Source organism: Marmota monax, unplaced genomic scaffold (genome assembly GCF_021218885.2).
Source record: "Marmota monax isolate L192 unplaced genomic scaffold, Marmota_monax_Labrador192_F-V1.1 WCK01_AAM20220418_F8-fsc00011, whole genome shotgun sequence".
In the NCBI taxonomy this organism is placed as follows: domain Eukaryota; kingdom Metazoa; phylum Chordata; class Mammalia; order Rodentia; family Sciuridae; genus Marmota; species Marmota monax.
Window position 1 is genome coordinate 10,246,813 of NW_026693082.1, and position 20,046 is coordinate 10,266,858.

Consider the following 20,046-nt stretch of genomic DNA (forward strand, 5'->3'; position numbering starts at 1 on the left):
CCTGGGAGTCCTCGGGGAACTTCACAGCAGCTTCTCAGTTCTGCTAGTGCCATTGCGCTAGGATGGGTCCAGGCCTTGCTTGACCATGTGGCTTCCCTTGGAAGCATCAGGGATGTCTCCCTTTTCTGATGACCCTCCTCTTCACAGCAAATGCACTGATTGGCTTTCTGTCCTCCACTGGTCTCATTAATCTCCCTGATCGGGAGGTTATGTGGCCTAGAGTTGCAAAGCTCTTTGGAGAAGTCCCCTATTCCCTGATTCAGACTGACTCAGAGGGCAAGAGCCAAATATTGGTTTTCTTGGCCCTTTTAATTTAACTAATTTTAAAACTTAATCTTAAACATCCAGCAAATAAGTTAACAGCCTTATATTAAGAGCACTGGGCTTTAATGTCTATCTCTCTATCCTGTAGGTGATAACTCCTTATCTTATGTTGACTCAGGTTGTGTGTTCTTAAAGCAGTACCTCCTTAAAACATTAACAGGCAATCCTTAAACCATCTATAAGCAAACTACAAAACAAAACTAACTAGGGTAAAAACATATTTAGCTTATTATAAAAGCTACCTTGAATTCTGGCAGGGTTATACATCATAATTCCCTGTTTGAGATCCTAGTAATCTTGGCAAAAAACTACTTTTGGACACAACTTTAACTGTACTGAAATCTGGCCTACTTCTTTCATAGTCACTTTCACATGCAGTGAGATGGGACAGAGCCTTATCTCAAGTAAGGCAGGGCTTTTCATAAATCTTAAGTACTGTAGTTCTGAAACTGATCTTTGCTTTTTAAACATCATTTTACAAAGCCTACATAAATTGTTGTGAACTTGAGCAAACACAACATAATATCACATCTAAAACATGAATTAAAGAAAGGCTGAAAGCTTTTAACCTTTTGTAGAAAAGTAGCAAAGTACTTTTGTGTTTTGCAATAAAACCTTCACACAGATTAGGCTCTCATTAACTTAAAAATACATTTAAATTGTATCTCAGTGTAAAAAGTAACATGGAACTTTACATATCTTATTGATAACAAGTCCAGTTATAGAACACAAATGATAAATAAATTTCCAACATGTTTTTCTTTTAAGCCTAAAATTACCATACAACTTTAGAACACCAGCTTGATATAATGCTCTTTTAAAACTTCTACCTTACAGACTTGTATACCTGGAAGATATGGACACATTAACACCACAATTACATTGATGTTTTTATATTAACCAAGTTTAGCTTTTTAAAGAAATATGGCACCATTCTCTAAAACAACAGCACTTGTTTGACCAGCTGTTTAATTTCTTTAAGATTACTTGCTCAAAAACTTACACTTATAAGCAACTTACACAGACCTTTTTTATATCATTTACTTAAACCCTCTTAATTACTTAATCATATAGACTCTTATCCAGAAACACATTTTCCCTCTATTAAATCCATATCTAGAACCTTCTAATTTTTCTTTTTCATCTGTTAACCTCCTCCTGTTCACATTTTGAAACAATACTTGTAAATTTTTGAATTTAAGCAGATTTAACATTTTATTAGGGCCTTTTTTGAACACCTAGAGAAACTTATAAGCTTAATTTTAAAGACATCTTTACTTTCATCTGTTTACCCAATTTAAATTGAACCATTTGAATCACGTGAATCAAAGACATTTGGATCCATTTTTTAAAAATTTTTCATGAGCGCTCCTCATCTGTCAATTGTCATATCACTGCACGATATATGGACATACACACAGACATACCGACATACAACACGTAACACAAGTGTAACACAACACAATAGTAAAGGCCTTGTAGCTTTCTCAGGTGAAATCTCATTGCAATGTTTAAAAAAACTCCAGTTGATCAAAAATAGAACTTATCAGAAAAACATTGACTTGTCTGTAGGATCAAAATCACGAGCTCAAAAAAAATACAGAATCTAAGAAAAAGCAAAAGTCCTAGAAAAAATTGACCGGCCAGTAATTAGTAAATGCCATACAATTTACTCTTTGGTTTAATCTAGTTTGAGTTCCCATAAAAAGACACTTTTACTCTTTTTTTTTTCTTGGGCCTGAAATCTGCCCTCTGTTGAGCCCCAGGCTTCTTCTATTTGCATATCAGTTTAAGTCCTGGCTGAGGTCTGGAAGGAACTGGGAAAACTGGAATTCTGAGCAGAAACCTCATGCCTAAGGCATTTTAACCATAAGTCACAATTTTCAGGTTTGGATGTTGAAGATTATGATACAAGTTTAAGATACAATTTACAAAATTTCATACCTTTACATTTTCCTACACTAGAAAAACTTGCTCACACAAAACTGAAAATAGGATCTCTACCATCAGAAGAAATTTCTTTAGGATCATTAAGTCACTTCCTTTGTTCTGAAGTTCCTAAAGTAGTATTAAGTTACATTAAATCACCTGAAAAAAAATCTTAAAAGAGAACCACACTACCATGTATATCCAAAATTAAGCTTTAAAAATTTAAGACTGTTGCTATGTTATTTCAATAAGCCAGACCAACATTTTTTCCTAAATCTTACACACTGAGGGGAAAGATACCATATAATTTACTATCCTTGCCCAAGTTAATGCACTGGTACACCTAGTGAAATCTTCTCAGGCTACCCAGTTCAAAATAAAACTAAATGATTGGGAGTTACTTGCCAACTTGGAAGTAGAGTTCATTTGATTTTCTATCCTAAGTATTTAAGTTCTCCGGCATGAATTATCTGGAATCACAAACTAAACAATTACCTAACCCCAACTTTTAACTGCAAGATTATGCAATGCTTCAAACTCATTTAGATACCAGATGTTACAATAAAAAAATCATCTTTTAGACACACATTTAGCCAAGATCATCCCCAAGAAACAATCTATAATAACCTTTAAAATAGAGAGACCAGATAAGAGAAAAATCTCTCCAGGTTTTTAACTTCCATTTAATTATGACTCCTATCAGTGGCACCATAGATTTCCCATGAGTGGACCAGATGTTTTCACAGAGGGGCAACTATAGGTATAAAATCAAGGGTCTCAGTGTGACTGACTTTACTGCATTCAGTGTCCCTTCTTTTTAAGTGGACAGAGATGGAGCAATCCTTACAGTGCAGGGAAGAATGAGGAAATTCCCCAAAGCGAAAATGGCTCTGGCAGCTGCTGGGAGTACCTCAGTTTCCCTTTTACTTACAGGATTAGCTCCTTTGGATAGATCCAATCCCAGGCAATCTGACATATCTCTTAACTTTCCACTAGAGTCAGTTTTTATCTGCCTTAGGTCTTGAAGGGGGAAGGGGGTATGTACTTTGATCGGCCCAAATTTTTCTCTTGATTCTTTTTCCTCAGTGAGTCCAAGATTTTTTCTCTTCATGGCAGATATCATAGCTAAGTCTACTTTACACTGTTGGCATAATTTAGGATTTTCCCTTAGAGCAAAGAAAATCTGAACATACAGCACCTCACACCATTTCCTTTTTTGTAAATTTTATCAAACTGTAAAATTGTATTAAATTGATAATTCCCTCTGGTGGCCAGGTTTCTCCATCAGAGAGTTTGTATTGAGGCCAGGCCAAGAAAATGAGGCGCTTTTTCTTGAGCGTCTGAGGTTCAAATTTATCCCAATTTTTCAATACGCAGGCTAGTGGTGCACCTGGCGTATTGGAGAGAGAGAAGCTCCCGTCTGAGTGAGAAGAAAACAGGACTCAGGCGCCCACGCCGCGCCAGAGAAAACTGTTCTCATTAGGGACGTCTCCCTAAGCTTGAGCTTCCTAAACGGTCCAGAAAACCCGTCTCTCACCTTGCTTTGCCAAGGGGTTTCTGGTCCCCTTTAGCAAAGTGCTAGGGTCTCAGTTTGCCCTGTGCCAGAGACCCTGGGAGGATTTAGACTTAAGGGCATTACTGCTTATCCTCCCGGCCACTAAAAACCCATTGCAAAAGAGAATCGTGTGCTCTTTTGTTGCCTTTGCTCTGTAGACTGAAGGAGCCGCCTAAGTGTTAAGGGATATCTACTGGTTGTAAGGTAGCACATTACCGGAGGAGTTGATTCTAAAAATGCCTCTCTAGTAACTTAAGGAACACAACACATTTTAAACATTGGGGTGGTAAAACAGACTAGTTAAAGTTACCTATGCATCTTAGGGAACCTGGGCAGATTTTGCTAATTATCCCATGCCTTTCTCTCAGTCCTACAACCTGAATTGCTAACATTTCTGACCTGCGAAGGAAGGGGAGCATCCAGGAGGAATGGATGCGAGGTTGGGAGTGTTGCATGGCCCATACGGAGGCAAATGTGATTGGGGCTTTCCCTCAGTGCCATTCATCTACCGATCACCCTAGATACCCCTGAGGGCTGTCGGAAGGGGGCTCAAGAGAAAGGAACCTTAGGAATCCTCTGAGTGTAGCCCAGACCGGAATTCCACAGTTGTTCCAAACTCCTTCCTCCACCTCCACACATCCGAGGCAGATCGGGATTCGGGACACTGTGTACTCACGCCAATTGCTCTCCAGGCCCAGACAGAAAAGTTGGAAGCGGCTTTGGCAGAACCCAACATGCCTGCTCTGTATTGAACAGGTGATTGAGAGCTGCCTAGGCCGGGAAACCTCTCACCCGAGTCTTGAAGAGTGGCGGCTGCACTAATTGCGTTTAAGTAGCCATCGGGTGCCCACCTTACCCTCCAGAAAGAAATAGAGAGAAAGATGCACCTCAAACAGACATGGGGTGCGTGCACTTACCTCGGTGTAGAATCTCGGTGGGACCTCCAATATGTTACCGCTGTTGACCGGTGACGAGTCCTTGCTTCCCCAATGTTGAAGAATAACACCAAAGAAGCACGCCGAGGCAAGGTCAGAGTAGAAATTAGAAGTTTATTAAAGGACAGCAGAAAAGACTTCTCCCGGAGGAAGAAGGGGACCCAAGAGGTGGAATCCGTGGAAGTGCAGTTGTTTCCCCTTTTTATAGTTTTGGTGATGGAATGTAGGTTGGAAGGCCCGAGGGGTGGGACATAGGTGGGCCAAAGAAGTAATCTGGTCAGGAAGGACTTCTGAGTCAGCACCTTTTTGCTGGGGGCTGTTCATTAACATTTCTTTGAGGTGGACTTTGGCCTAGGGCCTTTTCGGACTTCATTAACATTCCTTGAGTTGTCCTGCGTTTCCCGGAATCATTGCCAGCATGGCCTCCATTTTAGATTTCACTCGGCATTAGACCCGATTTATCTAACTACACTGACTACCTAACTTTAAATCTGGCTTCACTTTTGTCTGAAATATTATTGATATTAAATCCTATGTTTTTGTGCCTTCATGAATTTAACATAATGTCATTCAGTAAAACTATATTATAGTTTTAAGTAGGCTTATAAGGTTTATATTAAGTAGGTTAATAATAAACACCTGATCCTGCAACACAGGAAAGAATGGGAAATACTAAGTGAAAAATATATAGTACCAAGTTGGTAGAAGATAAATTGAGACTCTTTGGGCTGTTTAAATGAACTAAATCCATGCTATGGATGTATATCCTTCTCTGTCCTCCAGAAAGCCTATTGCCTCTTTTTATCATAGGACATGAGCACAGATAACTGAAGAAAGGCAATAAGGACAATCCCTGACTTATGTGAGTCTATTACGTATAGTTCCCCTCCAAGTTAAGCAGCAGCTTGAGTGTACCTGTCTTTCCCCCTTTTGTCCCTTTCGGGATGTTAATGTAATTCAGCATCATATTAAGAGTCGGTCATGTGCAAAAGTCATTGGTCCTTGCCTTCTCTACACCATTTACTAATTTTCTCTGAAGAGTGGGAGTAAGATCAGAAGAAAACTTTGTTTTATATGAATACTTTGAAATTATAAGATGATAATTATGCATTTCTTATTGGGTACAAATACCTCAGGAAAGAGTGATTTCTTACTTCTACCTTCTAATCAGTGATCATACACTTTTACCAGATTGCTCCTTCAGTGACTGACTTACACTGCCACGCTTGCCCTGCTGGGAAATCAAGCACATTATAATCGTTGCTCATAGAGTATTGCTGAAGCACACTTTAACCCCTGTCCTATTCTTCAATTAAGCCCTCTCATTATTGGCAATAAGCAGGTTTGTTTACCTTATAGCCTTTCTTTAAGTCCCTTCTCCCTTCCCCTTCCACATTCAGGCCATTGAAAATGTTCTTCACTTATATTAATTTCACTGTACCCCCTTTTCCACACAGTTCATTGTGGTGTGGACATCTCCTACATAGTTGATCCTGAGCATATATTTTCCCCTCAGCATGAGCCATCTAATTCCCTCACTTTCTGGGTATGCTGGGGCCCCTGACCTTCTCCATCCCCCCTGGCTGACTGGTAGCTCTGTTGTAGATCCTTGCCCCTTGACAGAGAGCACATATATCCTCTAACTCCACACCTCACAGCAGCCCCTCTCCCTTCCCTGTTCCCCACAGGGACAGTCTCCCTCCTTTTCAGTACACCTTCTACTTTGTCACCCAGTGTCATCTTGTAAAACAATAACTTCTTTAAAATGTTGGTTGTCTGTAAGATGAAATCCAAATAGCCTAGCCTTTATAAAACTTCCTCATCATCTTCCCTAAAACTCCTACCATCTCCTCTCCTCGTCCAGATCAACCCACCCATATTTCCTATCCTCCACCCTACTCACTTTCTTACCACTCCTTGATGGTGCTCCCTGAGAGTCCCCTGTGCCTCTTCCCCTGATCTCATCTTAGCCATGATCTGCTCAAATGACTCAATTGGTTCCCTGCTCCTCTTTGCCTACTCCTTCCACAGCTGTTATTGCTGTACATTATAACCACCTATTTATACATCACCCCTTTATGCTTTGAGTTACCTGATATGAGGGCCATCACTTATCCATTTTTGTTTTGAGTACCCTTCACAGTGTCTGGAACTCAAACCTTTTCTTTGTGAATAAGTAAATGAAAGGGAATTTGTGTAAAAGATTTTAGAAAGATTTCTATTTAAATATTTTATTTAGAAGAAAATTCTGATTCTTAAAATACTAGTCTCCATTTATCCAGAAAACCTATTTATATAAACCTGTTTATGATACCACAATGCTAGAGAAAATAAACACAATTATACTTTTCTTATGGTTCACAATTATGGTAAGAAGGGATCATGATCAAATTCACACAGAACATTACTGATGTAAGTACCCACTTGTACTGTAACATATATGTTGGTTTTAATGGGAGAACCCATGGAGGAAAAACTTTCTTTTGTGCTTTTCTTAGAAAATTGAGGACGCAATTTATTTGAAGGTCTCAGTGCCTGGTGTTTTTAATTTTTTTTTTCTGTACATCCCTAGAGAAGACCACAGTGAGATTCAATTTCAGGTGCTATGCCCATCAGTGTTGATCAGATTACATGAGTAAATGCCGTATGCTTTTCACAGTGCAATTGAAAGTTAATTTAACCCTTATCTTGACATTTTAAAAAAGATTATATTGATGGTGTACATAAAAACTACAGTTGTTTTATTTTGTTTTTCATTTTATCCTACTTACATAAAAGTAAAAAATTTTAGGGTCTTAGAATCATTTTTTTTTTCTATATCAGATTTTTTATAAGGTAACATAAAACCTCATTTAGATATAATGAACCACACATAAGTTATCTTTGCATCCAATTTTTAATAACCTACATTCCAGTGGCACACACTAAATCTTTAAAACTGATTACAATATTACATATCATCTCTTCACTACCTTCAGTGATATGTATAAGTAACTACTTTATTTGGGGTTAGAGTATAGCTCAGTGGCAAAGCATTTGCCTAGTATGTGCAAGAACCTTGGGTTTCATCCCCAGCACTGCAGAAAGAAAGAAAAGAAAGAATTTGGTCAAGTCAAAAAATAAAGCTATGAATCTCCTTATAAACATCATGTCTAGTAATTACCAGTGTGGTTTAAAAAAAATTAAAAAGTAGAAAATATTGTGTGATTCTTTTAACTTGGGGATAATTCATTAAGACTTAAAAGTTGTTTAAGTACCTACACTGGTCAATGTAGCTTTACATATTTGTTCACTAATGTCTTATGAACCATTATTAATTTATATGCCTGTTTCTCTTAATTAATTTGTGACAAAATAAAATTGAAAATGGGTGATATTTTAAAATATTGCACATTATAATCAAAAATTATTCAAGAGAAATGTTTAATATTCTCAGACTCTTAAATAAAATGAAGACTATAAGGACTAAAATCTTGCCATTAGGTAAAGAAAGTATTTAATTCCATTTATAGTTAGTAAGTGATAAGGTAATAGATTTCTTAAACTGCTTTTTATACAGTGGTTTAATATGCTCTATTTTTTAATCCTGGCAGGAACTAATTCCAGAGTTCTACTACCTACCAGAAATGTTTGTCAACAGTAATGGATATAATCTTGGTGTCAGAGAAGATGAAGTAGTGGTAAATGATGTTGATCTTCCCCCTTGGGCAAAAAAACCTGAAGACTTTGTACGGATCAACAGGATGGTAAGAGGTTTGGGTTTTGTTTGAGCAATCATCAGGAAGTTAAAATATTCCATAGTTTTGTTTGTAACTATTACAGATTGCCACTTAACATCTAAAATTTAAGATTAGGATTAAAAAAAAATAAAGCAAGCAAACATATTACTGTGGTCTTCTGACAGTGTTCTTTGTTGTTGAGTGGATTTCCTTTCATGAGAACTAATCAAGGAATGGCAATTCAGTTATATTTACTCCCTTAGGAGAATGCAATCAGATGAACATCTGTTGACTAATATTACATATTACAGAGTTCTTAAAATACATGCCCATTCCTCATTTTCATCTACTGTAGCCAGCATACCCATACATTTTCTCACATGTAAAAATATTTAAAACAAGAAAAATTACATTTGGAGCATATTTATATATAGGAAATTTAAGCTGTGAAACACATACCTTATGATGTAATATGCTTGGCTGTAAGAGAACACCCATCTCATAAACATTCTTTTTACTCTGTATGACAGATGTCTGGGTGTTCAAATAAGAAATGTGTAAATAGAATGTTTGCATGTGGAAATTTTATAGATTTCAATATGTTTTTACCCAGTGTGGTTATGGTACATGGAAAGGAGCCACTTAAAAAACACCCCCTCTCCTGTACTATTATTCATGGTCATTTGAGGAATTATACCAGTAAAACCAATGACCTAAAATATGTCTTTAATCCTATTTCACTCCCAAGTTTTTCCAACTGTCTCATAAATCCATTTTATTTTGTTTTATAGTTTATTTTGATTCAGAATTGAAATATGTTTAACATATTGTAATGGGACTCACATAGCCTTAATCCCTTTTTGTAAGTGCTTTATTGAAATAATTCACATACCATATAATTTACCCACCGAAAAAAATCAATGGATTTTAACCCATTCACAGAGTTGTACAACCCTTACCACAGCAATTTTAGAGCATTGTAATCACTCCATAAAGAAACTTCAGATCTGTTAGCATCTCACCCTGTTCTCTCTAACTTCCTCATCCCCTCAGGCAGCCCTAAGCAACTACTAATCTACTTTCTATCTCTACTTTCTTTCAATCTCTATGCCTTTTCTGGACATTTTACATTAACAGAATTATACATATATATTCTCTGCCCCCTTCTCCAACATTATATCACATTTTTTGTACTTTATTGTTGGTCATATTTTCCTTTCTATTTTGAAGCTCTATTTTCTGTATCTAAGAAATATTCTACTTTTAATATACTTTATTTTACAAAGTTGTTGCTGATATAAATAGCCCCGTCTTTAAAAGTACCATATCTACAGTTTGGTCTCCCCATTTTGAGGTAATCTCATGTATTGCATAAATTTTATGTATATTCCCTCTCACTTCTCAATCTGTAAATTGGCACTTTCAGATATTTGGAGTTATTTCACACTGTCTGCTTGAACAATAGATTATTGCTTCAATTTATGTGTTTAATATGAAGGATTTATACTTCAGTAACTCATACTTCTAAAAATCTCCATTTTCTATTAGAATTGGGGTCATATGCTACCACATTATCCTTTCATACTTGAATATTTGCTATAATATCCATGTAAGGGTACCAGATCTACCAATTCAACCCTAGATCCCAGAACTCCAGAGCCCAGAATTGTGCCTGTTTTACATAACAGTTGATTAGTAAACATTTGCTGAGTGTGTAAGTCAGCTTTTGTCTCTGTGATCAAAACTTGACAGGAACAACTTAGAGAAGGGAAGATTTAGTTTAGCTCACCATTTCAGAGGAGTCAGTCAATGGTGTCCAGTTGCATCCCTCTGGGCTTAAGGTGAGACAGAACACCATGTCAGGATGGCATAGCAGAGGAAAACTGCTCACTAAGCAACAGAGAGAAGGAAAAAGGGTTAGGAGACATGATAAACCTTTTTAGGACTTATACTAGTATCCCAGAATAGTTTAGCCTTCCTCCAACTGCCTTACCTCCTCCATTCAGCTATTGAATCCTTTTGATCAGTGGTGAAATCAGGTGCCTCATGACCCAATTATTGTCTAAAAGGTCCACCTCCGAGTATTTCTGCACTGGGGACCAAGCTTTCAACATGTGAGTTTTTGTTGGATAGTCCAGATCCGAATTGTAACATTGAGTGAATGAATGAGTCATGTTGGTAATAATCTCATATGTGTCAGTATATAGAACAGTTTGGTCCAAATCAGTCAAAATGAATGAATCCTCCTCATCATCCTCTATGCCTATAGCTCACTTTCTTCTCCGCTTTTTAATCTATTCATTAATTTACTTGAATAATAAAAATAGCAAATCAAGGCTTTAAGGCAGAATTGACATTCAGCAACCAGTCCTGGAAAAGCTGCATATCTGTATGTAAAAAAGGGATGGATACCTTTGTCCTTCCCTCACTCCGTATAAAAAAATTAACTCAAAATGGATCATTGGACCTAAATATAAAACCTAAGTCTATAAAACTTCTAGAAGAAAACACAGAGGAGATAGTCTTTGTGACCTTGTACATCCTTAGGCAAAGATGTCTTAGATATGACAAGAAAATATAAGTCATAAATGAAAACATTGATAAATGGACTTTATTAAAATTTTTTCTTTGTATAATGCTACTTAAAAGCATTGAAAAATATACCAGAGACTAGGAAAATATTTTTAAAAACACATCCAATAAAAGACTAAATCTAACATATATGAAGAGCATTTATTATATATAAAATCAAAAAGAAAATAATCATTAGAAAAATAGTTTTTATAAAAGGAAAATATCTTTAACAAAAGGATGTACAGAGGACAGATAAGCACATGAAAGGATGTGCCATATCAAAAACTAATCCAAAAATAAAATCAATTAATCTAATTAAAATCACAGTGAGATACCATTACATATTAGCATGGTTTAAAAAAAAAAAAAAAAAAAAAGCACTTGACATTGCAAGCACTGGTGAAGATGCACAGCAACAGAGACACACAGACCTTGCTGGCAGAAAACAGTTTGATAGTTTCTTGTAAAAAATACTTACCATATAACCCACAATCCCTCTACTCAGTATTGCCCCAAGAGAAAATGAAAATTTACTATATTCTAAAAGTGGATGAAAGTTTATAGTGGCTTATTCATTTTCATCAGAACCCAAAATCTACTTAGATGTTCCTCACCTGGTAAATGAATAAACAAACTGTGGAACAGCCATGTAATGGAGCATGAGCTAGCAACAAAAAGGAACAAATTGCTGATAAAAGTAACAGTCATTCTCTTGCTGTTGTATTATGATGTCAGGATTTTTTTTTTAGAGATAGAGAGAGAGAATTTTTTAATATTTATTTTTCAGTTTTCGGCGGACACAACATCTTTATTTGTATGTGGTCCTGAGGATCAAACCCAGCGCCGCACGCATGCTAGGCAAGCACGCTACCACTTGAGCCACATCCCCAGCCCATGTCAGGATATTTTTAACAACTGTATTAAGATAGCATTCATATCACAAAATTCACTTGTTTTCAATATACAATTTAATTACTTTTCAGTAATTTTGTAGAGATGTAAGACTATCACCACAGCCTAATTTTACAGTATCCCATCACCCCAAAGCAATCTCACACCCAACTCCAACTGCAAGCAACCAGTAATCTACTGTGAATATTTCATACAAAAAGAACCAGACAATGTCTTCCTTTTGGTTTGGCTTCTTTCACTGAGCATAGTCTTTGAGACCCATCCATCTTATATCATGTATCAGTTCTTTGTTCTACTTTTTGTGCAATAGTATTTCATTGTAGGGAATATCACATATTGTTAATTCATTCATTAGTAGATGAACATTTGAGTTGTTTCCTCTTTGGAGCTATTATGATTAATGCTGCTATGAACATTCACATAAAAGTTTCTGTATGAATACAGGTTTTCATTTATTTGGTGTATATGGAATGGAATGGAATAGCTGACTCATGTAGTACATTTAACTATTTAGGAAACCACCAAAGTGTTTTCCAAAGTAACTGTTACTTTATATGCCCATGTACAGTGTATGACCATTCTAGTTCATCCATATTCTCACCATCACTTGTTATTACCTAAATATTTTTATTACCGCCATTCTGGTGGACATGAAATAATATCTTATTACAATTTTAATTTACATTTCTCTAATGACAATGATGTTGAGCATCTCTTCATGTTTTAATTAGATGCTAGAACATTTTAGATATATCTTAATAAAGCAATAAGAAGTGATTTATTATAGACACAACCTGTGTTCTTCATTAATCAAAGAAGTTTATGTGCTCAAAGAATTAATAATTTTATTACTGATAAACCTAATTGAAATAGAAAAGGCAGTCATGCTTCTACAAACCAAGCCCCAGGGCATCATCATGCACAGATTTTTTTTTAATGTAGAAACAGTTATTAATTATTATGGATGAGAAACCATTATAAAATTAGTTTTGGCATAAAGTAAATAAGAAAGACCATACATTCTTGACTATATCTGTAGAAAAAATTACAATGTTTCATTGAACTAGAATGTTGGATGTGAATGCAATCCAACTATATAAAATTGCCAAATAAATGATGTTTCTGGGTTTTCTATAGGTGAGATTTTTAAAATAACTTCTTAAAATTGATTTAATTTTATGTGGTGCTGAGGATTGAAGTCAGTGCCTCACACGTGCTAGGCAAGCACTCTACCACTGAGCTACAACCCTAGCCCCAAGTGAGATCTTTTTGAAGCACTATTATGATTATCTTTCTAAAGTTGATCACCTGGTTCCTTACCCTCATATACAATGGATAAAACTGAATTCTTCTCTTAAATCAAGTTTATTATCCTAAATACCTATTATTATTTTATAAAGTGATAGAACTTCAGATCTATTTTTCTTTTTCAGATTGTCAGTATCCCCGTAGCTCCATTTAACAACATACTGGTTATAGTTTGCTGCTTATGAGTTCTTCCAAGCTATAAAACCAAATAACTCTACTTATCAGTGCTTTATGATGAAGAATCAGTCAAGTGCTGAGCAAGGCCCTAGAGGAAATGTTAACTTTTTAACTCTGCTAGAAAGTGACTTTAGCTTCTACCTGGGTTTCATTTGACCATTGTCTGATGGATTCCAGGTTTGGGAATTACGTACTGAAAGATGAAGTGACAAAACTCTGCCTTTAGTAAATTAAATGTTTCTACAGACAGTATGCAGCTTACACCTCTTCTTACCTACAGCCAGCTGGCTCCCTGGCGCAGCTGCTGACAATTGTTTTTCTATTTCCCTCAATCCAAGACTTGCTGCTGACAACTGCTGCAAATCAGGATGGACACCTTAATCTTAGTCACTTTATGTCATACCACAATGGTTGTCTCAAGTCATCTCAACATAAAAGTTGACCAAGATAAATTAATGACAATAGTGCTTATTGCTAGGCCATTTTTGATTTTTAATTCTTTGCCAGACACTGTGCCAGAACATTGGTGCATCATTATTATAATCCTCAAAAAAACCTTCTGAGGAAAATATAACCTGAAACCCAGTGAGGTAATATAACTTACCACATTCCATCTACTTAGCAAAGCAGCAGTGTTCTTATACACTATCTCCAGGAGAAATAAGTAGTGGCCAGAGTAGCTGTAGAGATAGAGGGCGAAAGAGAAGGGAAGGAAGCCAGAAGCTAGTTCCATGGGGTGAATGGAAGAAAAGAGAGATGAGTGGGAAGTGGCCCTAGACCAATAGCATGGTCCAACACCTGGGGCTCTTCACACCTGACAAGTGGCCCCCATTTTTACCTTTGTCATCTGCTAGCTTCACACTGTTAGATTTCCTTTCACAGCTAGGAAAATCTTGGCTTCTAGTTTAGTGAGTGAAAAGTGTGAGAGGAGGGGTGTTTCCTTGACTTTTACAAATGGAGTAATCACAGGATTTTACAGCTGAAAGGGACCTTTTACTTGAATGAGGAGGCTGAAGCCCAGAAAGCCAAAGTGGCTGGTGGATGGTCTGAACCCAGATGCTTTCTAGCTGGCTTCGCCTGGCATCGCAGATTGCAACTGTGAATGCAGCATTCCCCAGACCCACATGTAGCTTTTAAAACTTCACCTGCATTTTCAATTACTTATGGCTTTATAGATTGACTTGAAAACCAATCCATTTGAATAATACCATTTCTACTACAATACGTGTTTCAATCACCAAGTTATAAGAGAACTTTGGAATAGAACCTGTTTGACATTTGCAAACCATCTGTGGGCATGGATGTGTTCCAGACACCTAATTGTGACCCAGACTTACAATTTGGTTTTCATTAATGGCTCTCTGCCTATCTCATTACTCATATGAGCACCACATAGGTTCATCAAAATCCCTTTAAAACACCTGATTCCCACCAAACAGTTTCATATCATTTGGATTTTAATAAGAGAATTAATAGATTATTTGTCAAAAGGAACATCCTAAGAAATGATATAACACCATTAAGACAGTTTAAGCTTTCAATAGTTTTTCCCTCTTACTTTAATAGAGTAAAATCATGTACATAAAATTTGAATAACAAATTATTTTTATTTATAATTGCTGCAGCTACTTCAATTGTAATTAAATCAAATAGAACAATTTAGTCCTGATACTAACATTACCAATTCAAGAACTGACTCATGTTATACTTCGTACCTGCGTATCTTATCTTATCTTTTTAACAGCTGAAGTACTGCTGAGCAGATTTTTTTTTTAATTTTTTATTGTTGGCTGTTCAAAACATTACATAGTTCTTGATATATCATATTTCACAATTTGATTCAAGTGGGTTATGAGCTCCCATTTTTACCCCATATACAGATTGCAGAATCACATCAGTTACACATCCATTGATTTACATATTGCCATACTAGTGTCTGTTGTATTCTGCTGCCTTTCCTATCCTCTACTATCCCCCCTCCCCTCCCCTCCCCTCCCCTCCCCTCTTCTCTCTCTGCTCCCTCTACTGACATTCGTTTGTCCCCCTTATATTATTTTTCCCCTTCCCCTCACTTCCTCTTGTATGTACTTTTGTATAACTCTGAGGGTCTCCTTCCATTTCCATGCATTTTCCCTTCTCTCTCCCTTTCCCTCCCACCTCTCATCCCTGTTTAATGTTAATCTTCTTCTCATGCTCTTCGACCCTACTCTGTTCTTAGTTACTCTCCTTATATCAAAGAAGACATTTGGCATTTGTTTTTTAGGGATTGGCTAGCTTCACTTAGCATAATCTGCTCTAATGCCATCCATTTCCCTGTAAATTCTATGATTTTGTCATTTTTTTAATGCAGAGTAATACTCCATTGTGTATAAATGCCACATTTTTTTTATCCATTCATCCATTGAAGGGCATCTAGGTTGGTTCCACAGTCTAGCTATTGTGAATTGTGCTGCTATGAACATCGATGTAGCAGTGTCCCTGTAGCATGCTCTTTTTAGGTCTTTAGGGAATAGACCGAGAAGGGGAATAGCTGGGTCAAATGGTGGCTCCATTCCCAGCTTTCCAAGAAATTGCTGAGCAGATTTTAAGCAAAGCAAAATGACATGCTTCTCAAACATAAGCCTTGCTATATAGTTTCCTAAACATGCCTATTTCTCAAGTCAGGCATCGGAAATGTACTAGCAACTGTAACGACAACATATGACTGGGAGAAGTTACAGTCACTTCAAGGTTTGTTCTCACATATTCAAAAGAATTAAGTTTCACAACTGACTAAATTATTAGAGATGGTGCAGGCACAATGGCACATGCCTGTAATCCCAAAGGTTCCAGAGGCTGAGGCAGAAGGATCACAAGTTCAAAGCCAGCCTCAGCAATTTAGATCGGAGCTTGTTAATATCTGAAAATTATAAAGTATTTTTTGAAATAAATAATGCATTTTTATTGTAAGTAATGAGTTCCAACTTGTATTCATGAAGAAATGGAAGAAGCAGAGCATGAGGTTCTTCTCTGTCCTAAACCAAATTCCTGTTATTAGTGAAATCTGGAAAGACTTGTGAAGTAATTTTTACTACATGGAGTGGAAGACTTTATACAAAATAAATATTTGTGTAAGTTGTGTCAATAAATATTTAACTCCCTCAGTATTTGCTCTCTCCATCACCCAGAAGCAGTACCAGGTTAAATGAATCATCTGCAGGAAGTGCCTAGCACTTAATGGGTACTTGAGAAGTGTTTCTTCTTTCTGTGTTCTTCTCTTAGATCTTACTTGAAGGGACCCTACAGAACAGAAAGGGAAACTCCCACATGTACTAGCAGCCAGTAAGGTAGTCATTGTTTGTTTGGAATTACAGCAAAAGAGAAAACCCAAAGTGCTGCCTCTAGGAACAGTTTCAAGCATAGAGATACGAGAAGATGTCACATCAGACGTGCTGTGTCTCTGCAGCTGCTCCTCAGTGTTACTTTACTGCTTTTCTCCAACTCCACATTCTCCTTCAGAGTGTCTTTTCATTTTCCTCTGCTCTAGCTCGTGATCAGTTTTCTCACCCTATGATGGTATGGTTATACTGATCTCATGCAGAAACTGTGTCAGATATCTGTGTTAAAACTAGTAAATCCAACCAGTGATCTACATATTTTCAATTTTTGCTGAAGTGATATATATTTTATGTATATTTCTATAATATACAAAGCTTAGACACTAGTATAAAATATAGAACCATTTAACACTTCTTAATAGATTTCATGAATACAACCACCATTTTTTAATATTGTTTTATAACATTAAAAGTTTCCAACTTTATACTGACTGGGTAGTTCATATAGGATTTAGTTCTCATGAATAGGTTTAGAGAAAATTTGCTCTAGTATATTTATAATTTGGACTGGGATTATCTTCAGTTATTTGAAGGAGTTCTTTGTAATGAGCCTAAAGTATAAAATGAAAATGTCATATATCCCAAAGAAATGACATTCACAGTAGTAAAAAGCCTTTATCTCTTTGTGTGGATTAGTATTCTGAATCCATGAGCATTTCCTCCTCCTTCTTTTAAGCTGTCATTAAGAAATCCAAGGCAAAGAAGACAAAATAATATTATGAAAGGGATGGTATCATTGATTATTAAATGCTCAGCTTCATTATACTGTGCTGCATCAAACAGGTATTCGATACATTGGTAGTAGCAGCCACTGCTTGTCTGTGAACTGATTTTACTTCCTTATTTTAAGCAATGAAATAGTATTTTGATTTTTTTTAATGATGCATTTCTTTTAATCCATTGTCATTGTTAATGTTGTTGTTGAAGTTATGGACAGTAACATATATAGTTGGTTGGAATTATTTATGCTTTATAAATACATAAGAAGAATTTTTGTTTCATTGAGAAGCTATGAAATTGAAAATGTGGTCTCATTAAAAAACCCAGTAAAGTGATATGGTCACTTTTAGTATACTATATTTATTTTAATAACTTCTAAATGCAATGAGTTTATACATCAAGAATTGGTTTAATTTATCCACACAAAGCTAGACTGATTACAACTGACTTACTCATGAAACATTAATAAAGCATTGTGTTCAGTTCTAACATGATTATAATCTGACCTCCTGACAAAGGACTGAAATAGAAAATATCTCAGATAACATTATCCTAATGCTGGGTTCATCAATCATAATCTACCCTTTTTAAAATTTGTTTTAGCAAAAGGCCTCTCATGGATGTGCACTGATAATCTTATTCAGCCTTCAGCCCAGCACTTGCCGTTAGGCCAAGTGCAAAGTGTTTACAGACTGCAGCACATACACAGAGTATTGAGGCAAGAAAACTGATTCTCAGTGTTTTTGCTTTAAGTATTATGTACTTCATGAAATTTTTATATTTCAAAGAAAAAGTTTTTTGCCGTAGATAAAATTTTGAAATTTGGAATATATTCTACTGTTTTAAAAAACCCACCTTGTTTAAAAAAGAACACTGATATTGTTCTTACAATTCAACAGATAACTATTGAGTGTTCCAGGCACCCTTTTTCATGTTTGCAATACATCAGTGAACAGACAAGGAATCTGCCCACACTCAGTTTAGTTTCAATCAAGAGATACAATAAACAATAAATAAATAACTAAAATATCTAGTACCTTAGAAAGTGATCAATGAGCCTGGCATGCTGGCACATGCCTAAATCCCAGCATCTAGGGAGGCTGAGGCAGGAGGATCACAAATCCAAAGCCAGCCTAAGCAACTTAGCAAGGCCCTAATCAACTTAGTGAGACCCTGTTTCAAAATAAAAAGGGCTGGGATGTGGCTCAGTGGTTGAGTGCCTCTGGACTGAATCTCCGGTACCCAAAAGAAAAAGGAAAGAAAGAAAGTGACTAATGCTATGGTTAAAAAGAAGTACTGCACGATAAAGGGATCAGGAATATGGGGACAGAGGTAGCATTGCTTCCTTTGAAGATGAGATTTGAGCAAAGACCTGAAGAAGGTGAGGGAGTGAGCCAAGTGACTCTGTTGGGGAGAGAACACTGCAGGCAGAGGGAACAGCTGGAGCCAAGTCCCTGTGGTAGGAATGTGGTTGACAAGGAGGCCAGTGGGTCAGGGTGCAGTGAGCAAATGGGCACATAGCACAATAACAGGGGCTCATCGCATGACTTGAAGGCCATCATAAGCACTTCACCTTTTTACCCTGAGTAAAGTGAAGAGTCATCACAGTGGTTTGAAGAGAAGAGTGACATGATCATACCTTTGTTTTGAAAGGATAGCTTTGGCTGCAGTGTTGGGAATGAATGGTCAAGGCACAGGGGTAGACTCAGAATCTGTGAGAAGGTATTGTTAGGTCTGATGGTAGCAGCGAAGGACATAAGAAATTCATCCATTCTGGGCGTATTGTAAAGTCCAAGCTTACAAGTCTCCCTCTGTGACTTCCCACCAGTGACTTCCCCTTCAGATCTCTCTCATTTTACAGAGGCAAGGTAAAGAGTGGGAGATGAGTGTGCATTGGCAAGGTTAGCACAGCAGAGGTAGACACCCCACGCTTTGGCAAGTTCTGGTAGAGTGAGGGTGTAGAGGGTCAGTGCCTGTTGTCAACTTAGCACTTTGGCAGAAGTTATAAGCAGAAGGAAGAGATAATGAAATATGCTTACCCCCAGCAGACTCTGATCTTTTTGAGAACTTTGGAATGTTTATTTATGTGTACATCCTCTAAGGCAAATTTCTGACATATGGTAGGTGCTCAGTAATTTGGCACAGAAGAAATATTAGACTACATTCACCTAGCTTATTTGAATTATAATGAACTGTGCTCCCAGAGATCAGAGGTTTTGTCTGATCATATCATATTATTCTCAGGATCTAGAGCACTGCCTGGCACTGAATGGCACTGCCATTTTCATGTTGGGTGGATGGATGAGTGGATGGATGGATGGTGGTTTCCTGTATTTGAAATTCTCTTCTCCCAGGTGTCCCTACAGTTTATTTCCTCATAGACACATAGCAATGGAAACATGATTTCCTGATTTTCACCTTGAATATATGCAACTCTATTTAGAGAATCATTTATTACCAAGAACAGAATTTTGAGATTATAAGATAAAAGAATGAGATTGCCCTAGTGTATAAGA

At 36.7% G+C, this 20,046-nt stretch overlaps 1 protein-coding gene across 8 annotated transcripts in view; it reads left to right on the plus strand.

Moving 5' to 3' along the window:
- Nbea (neurobeachin) overlaps positions 1-20,046 on the plus strand; it is a 651,894-nt gene that overhangs the window by 578,380 nt on the left and 53,468 nt on the right. For all 8 annotated transcript variants that reach the window (XM_058582531.1, XM_058582532.1, XM_058582533.1 and 5 more), the window contains one exon: positions 8,337-8,489. In XM_058582531.1, coding sequence (XP_058438514.1) covers positions 8,337-8,489 — 153 coding nt within the window. The remainder of the gene's footprint in view (positions 1-8,336; positions 8,490-20,046) is intronic.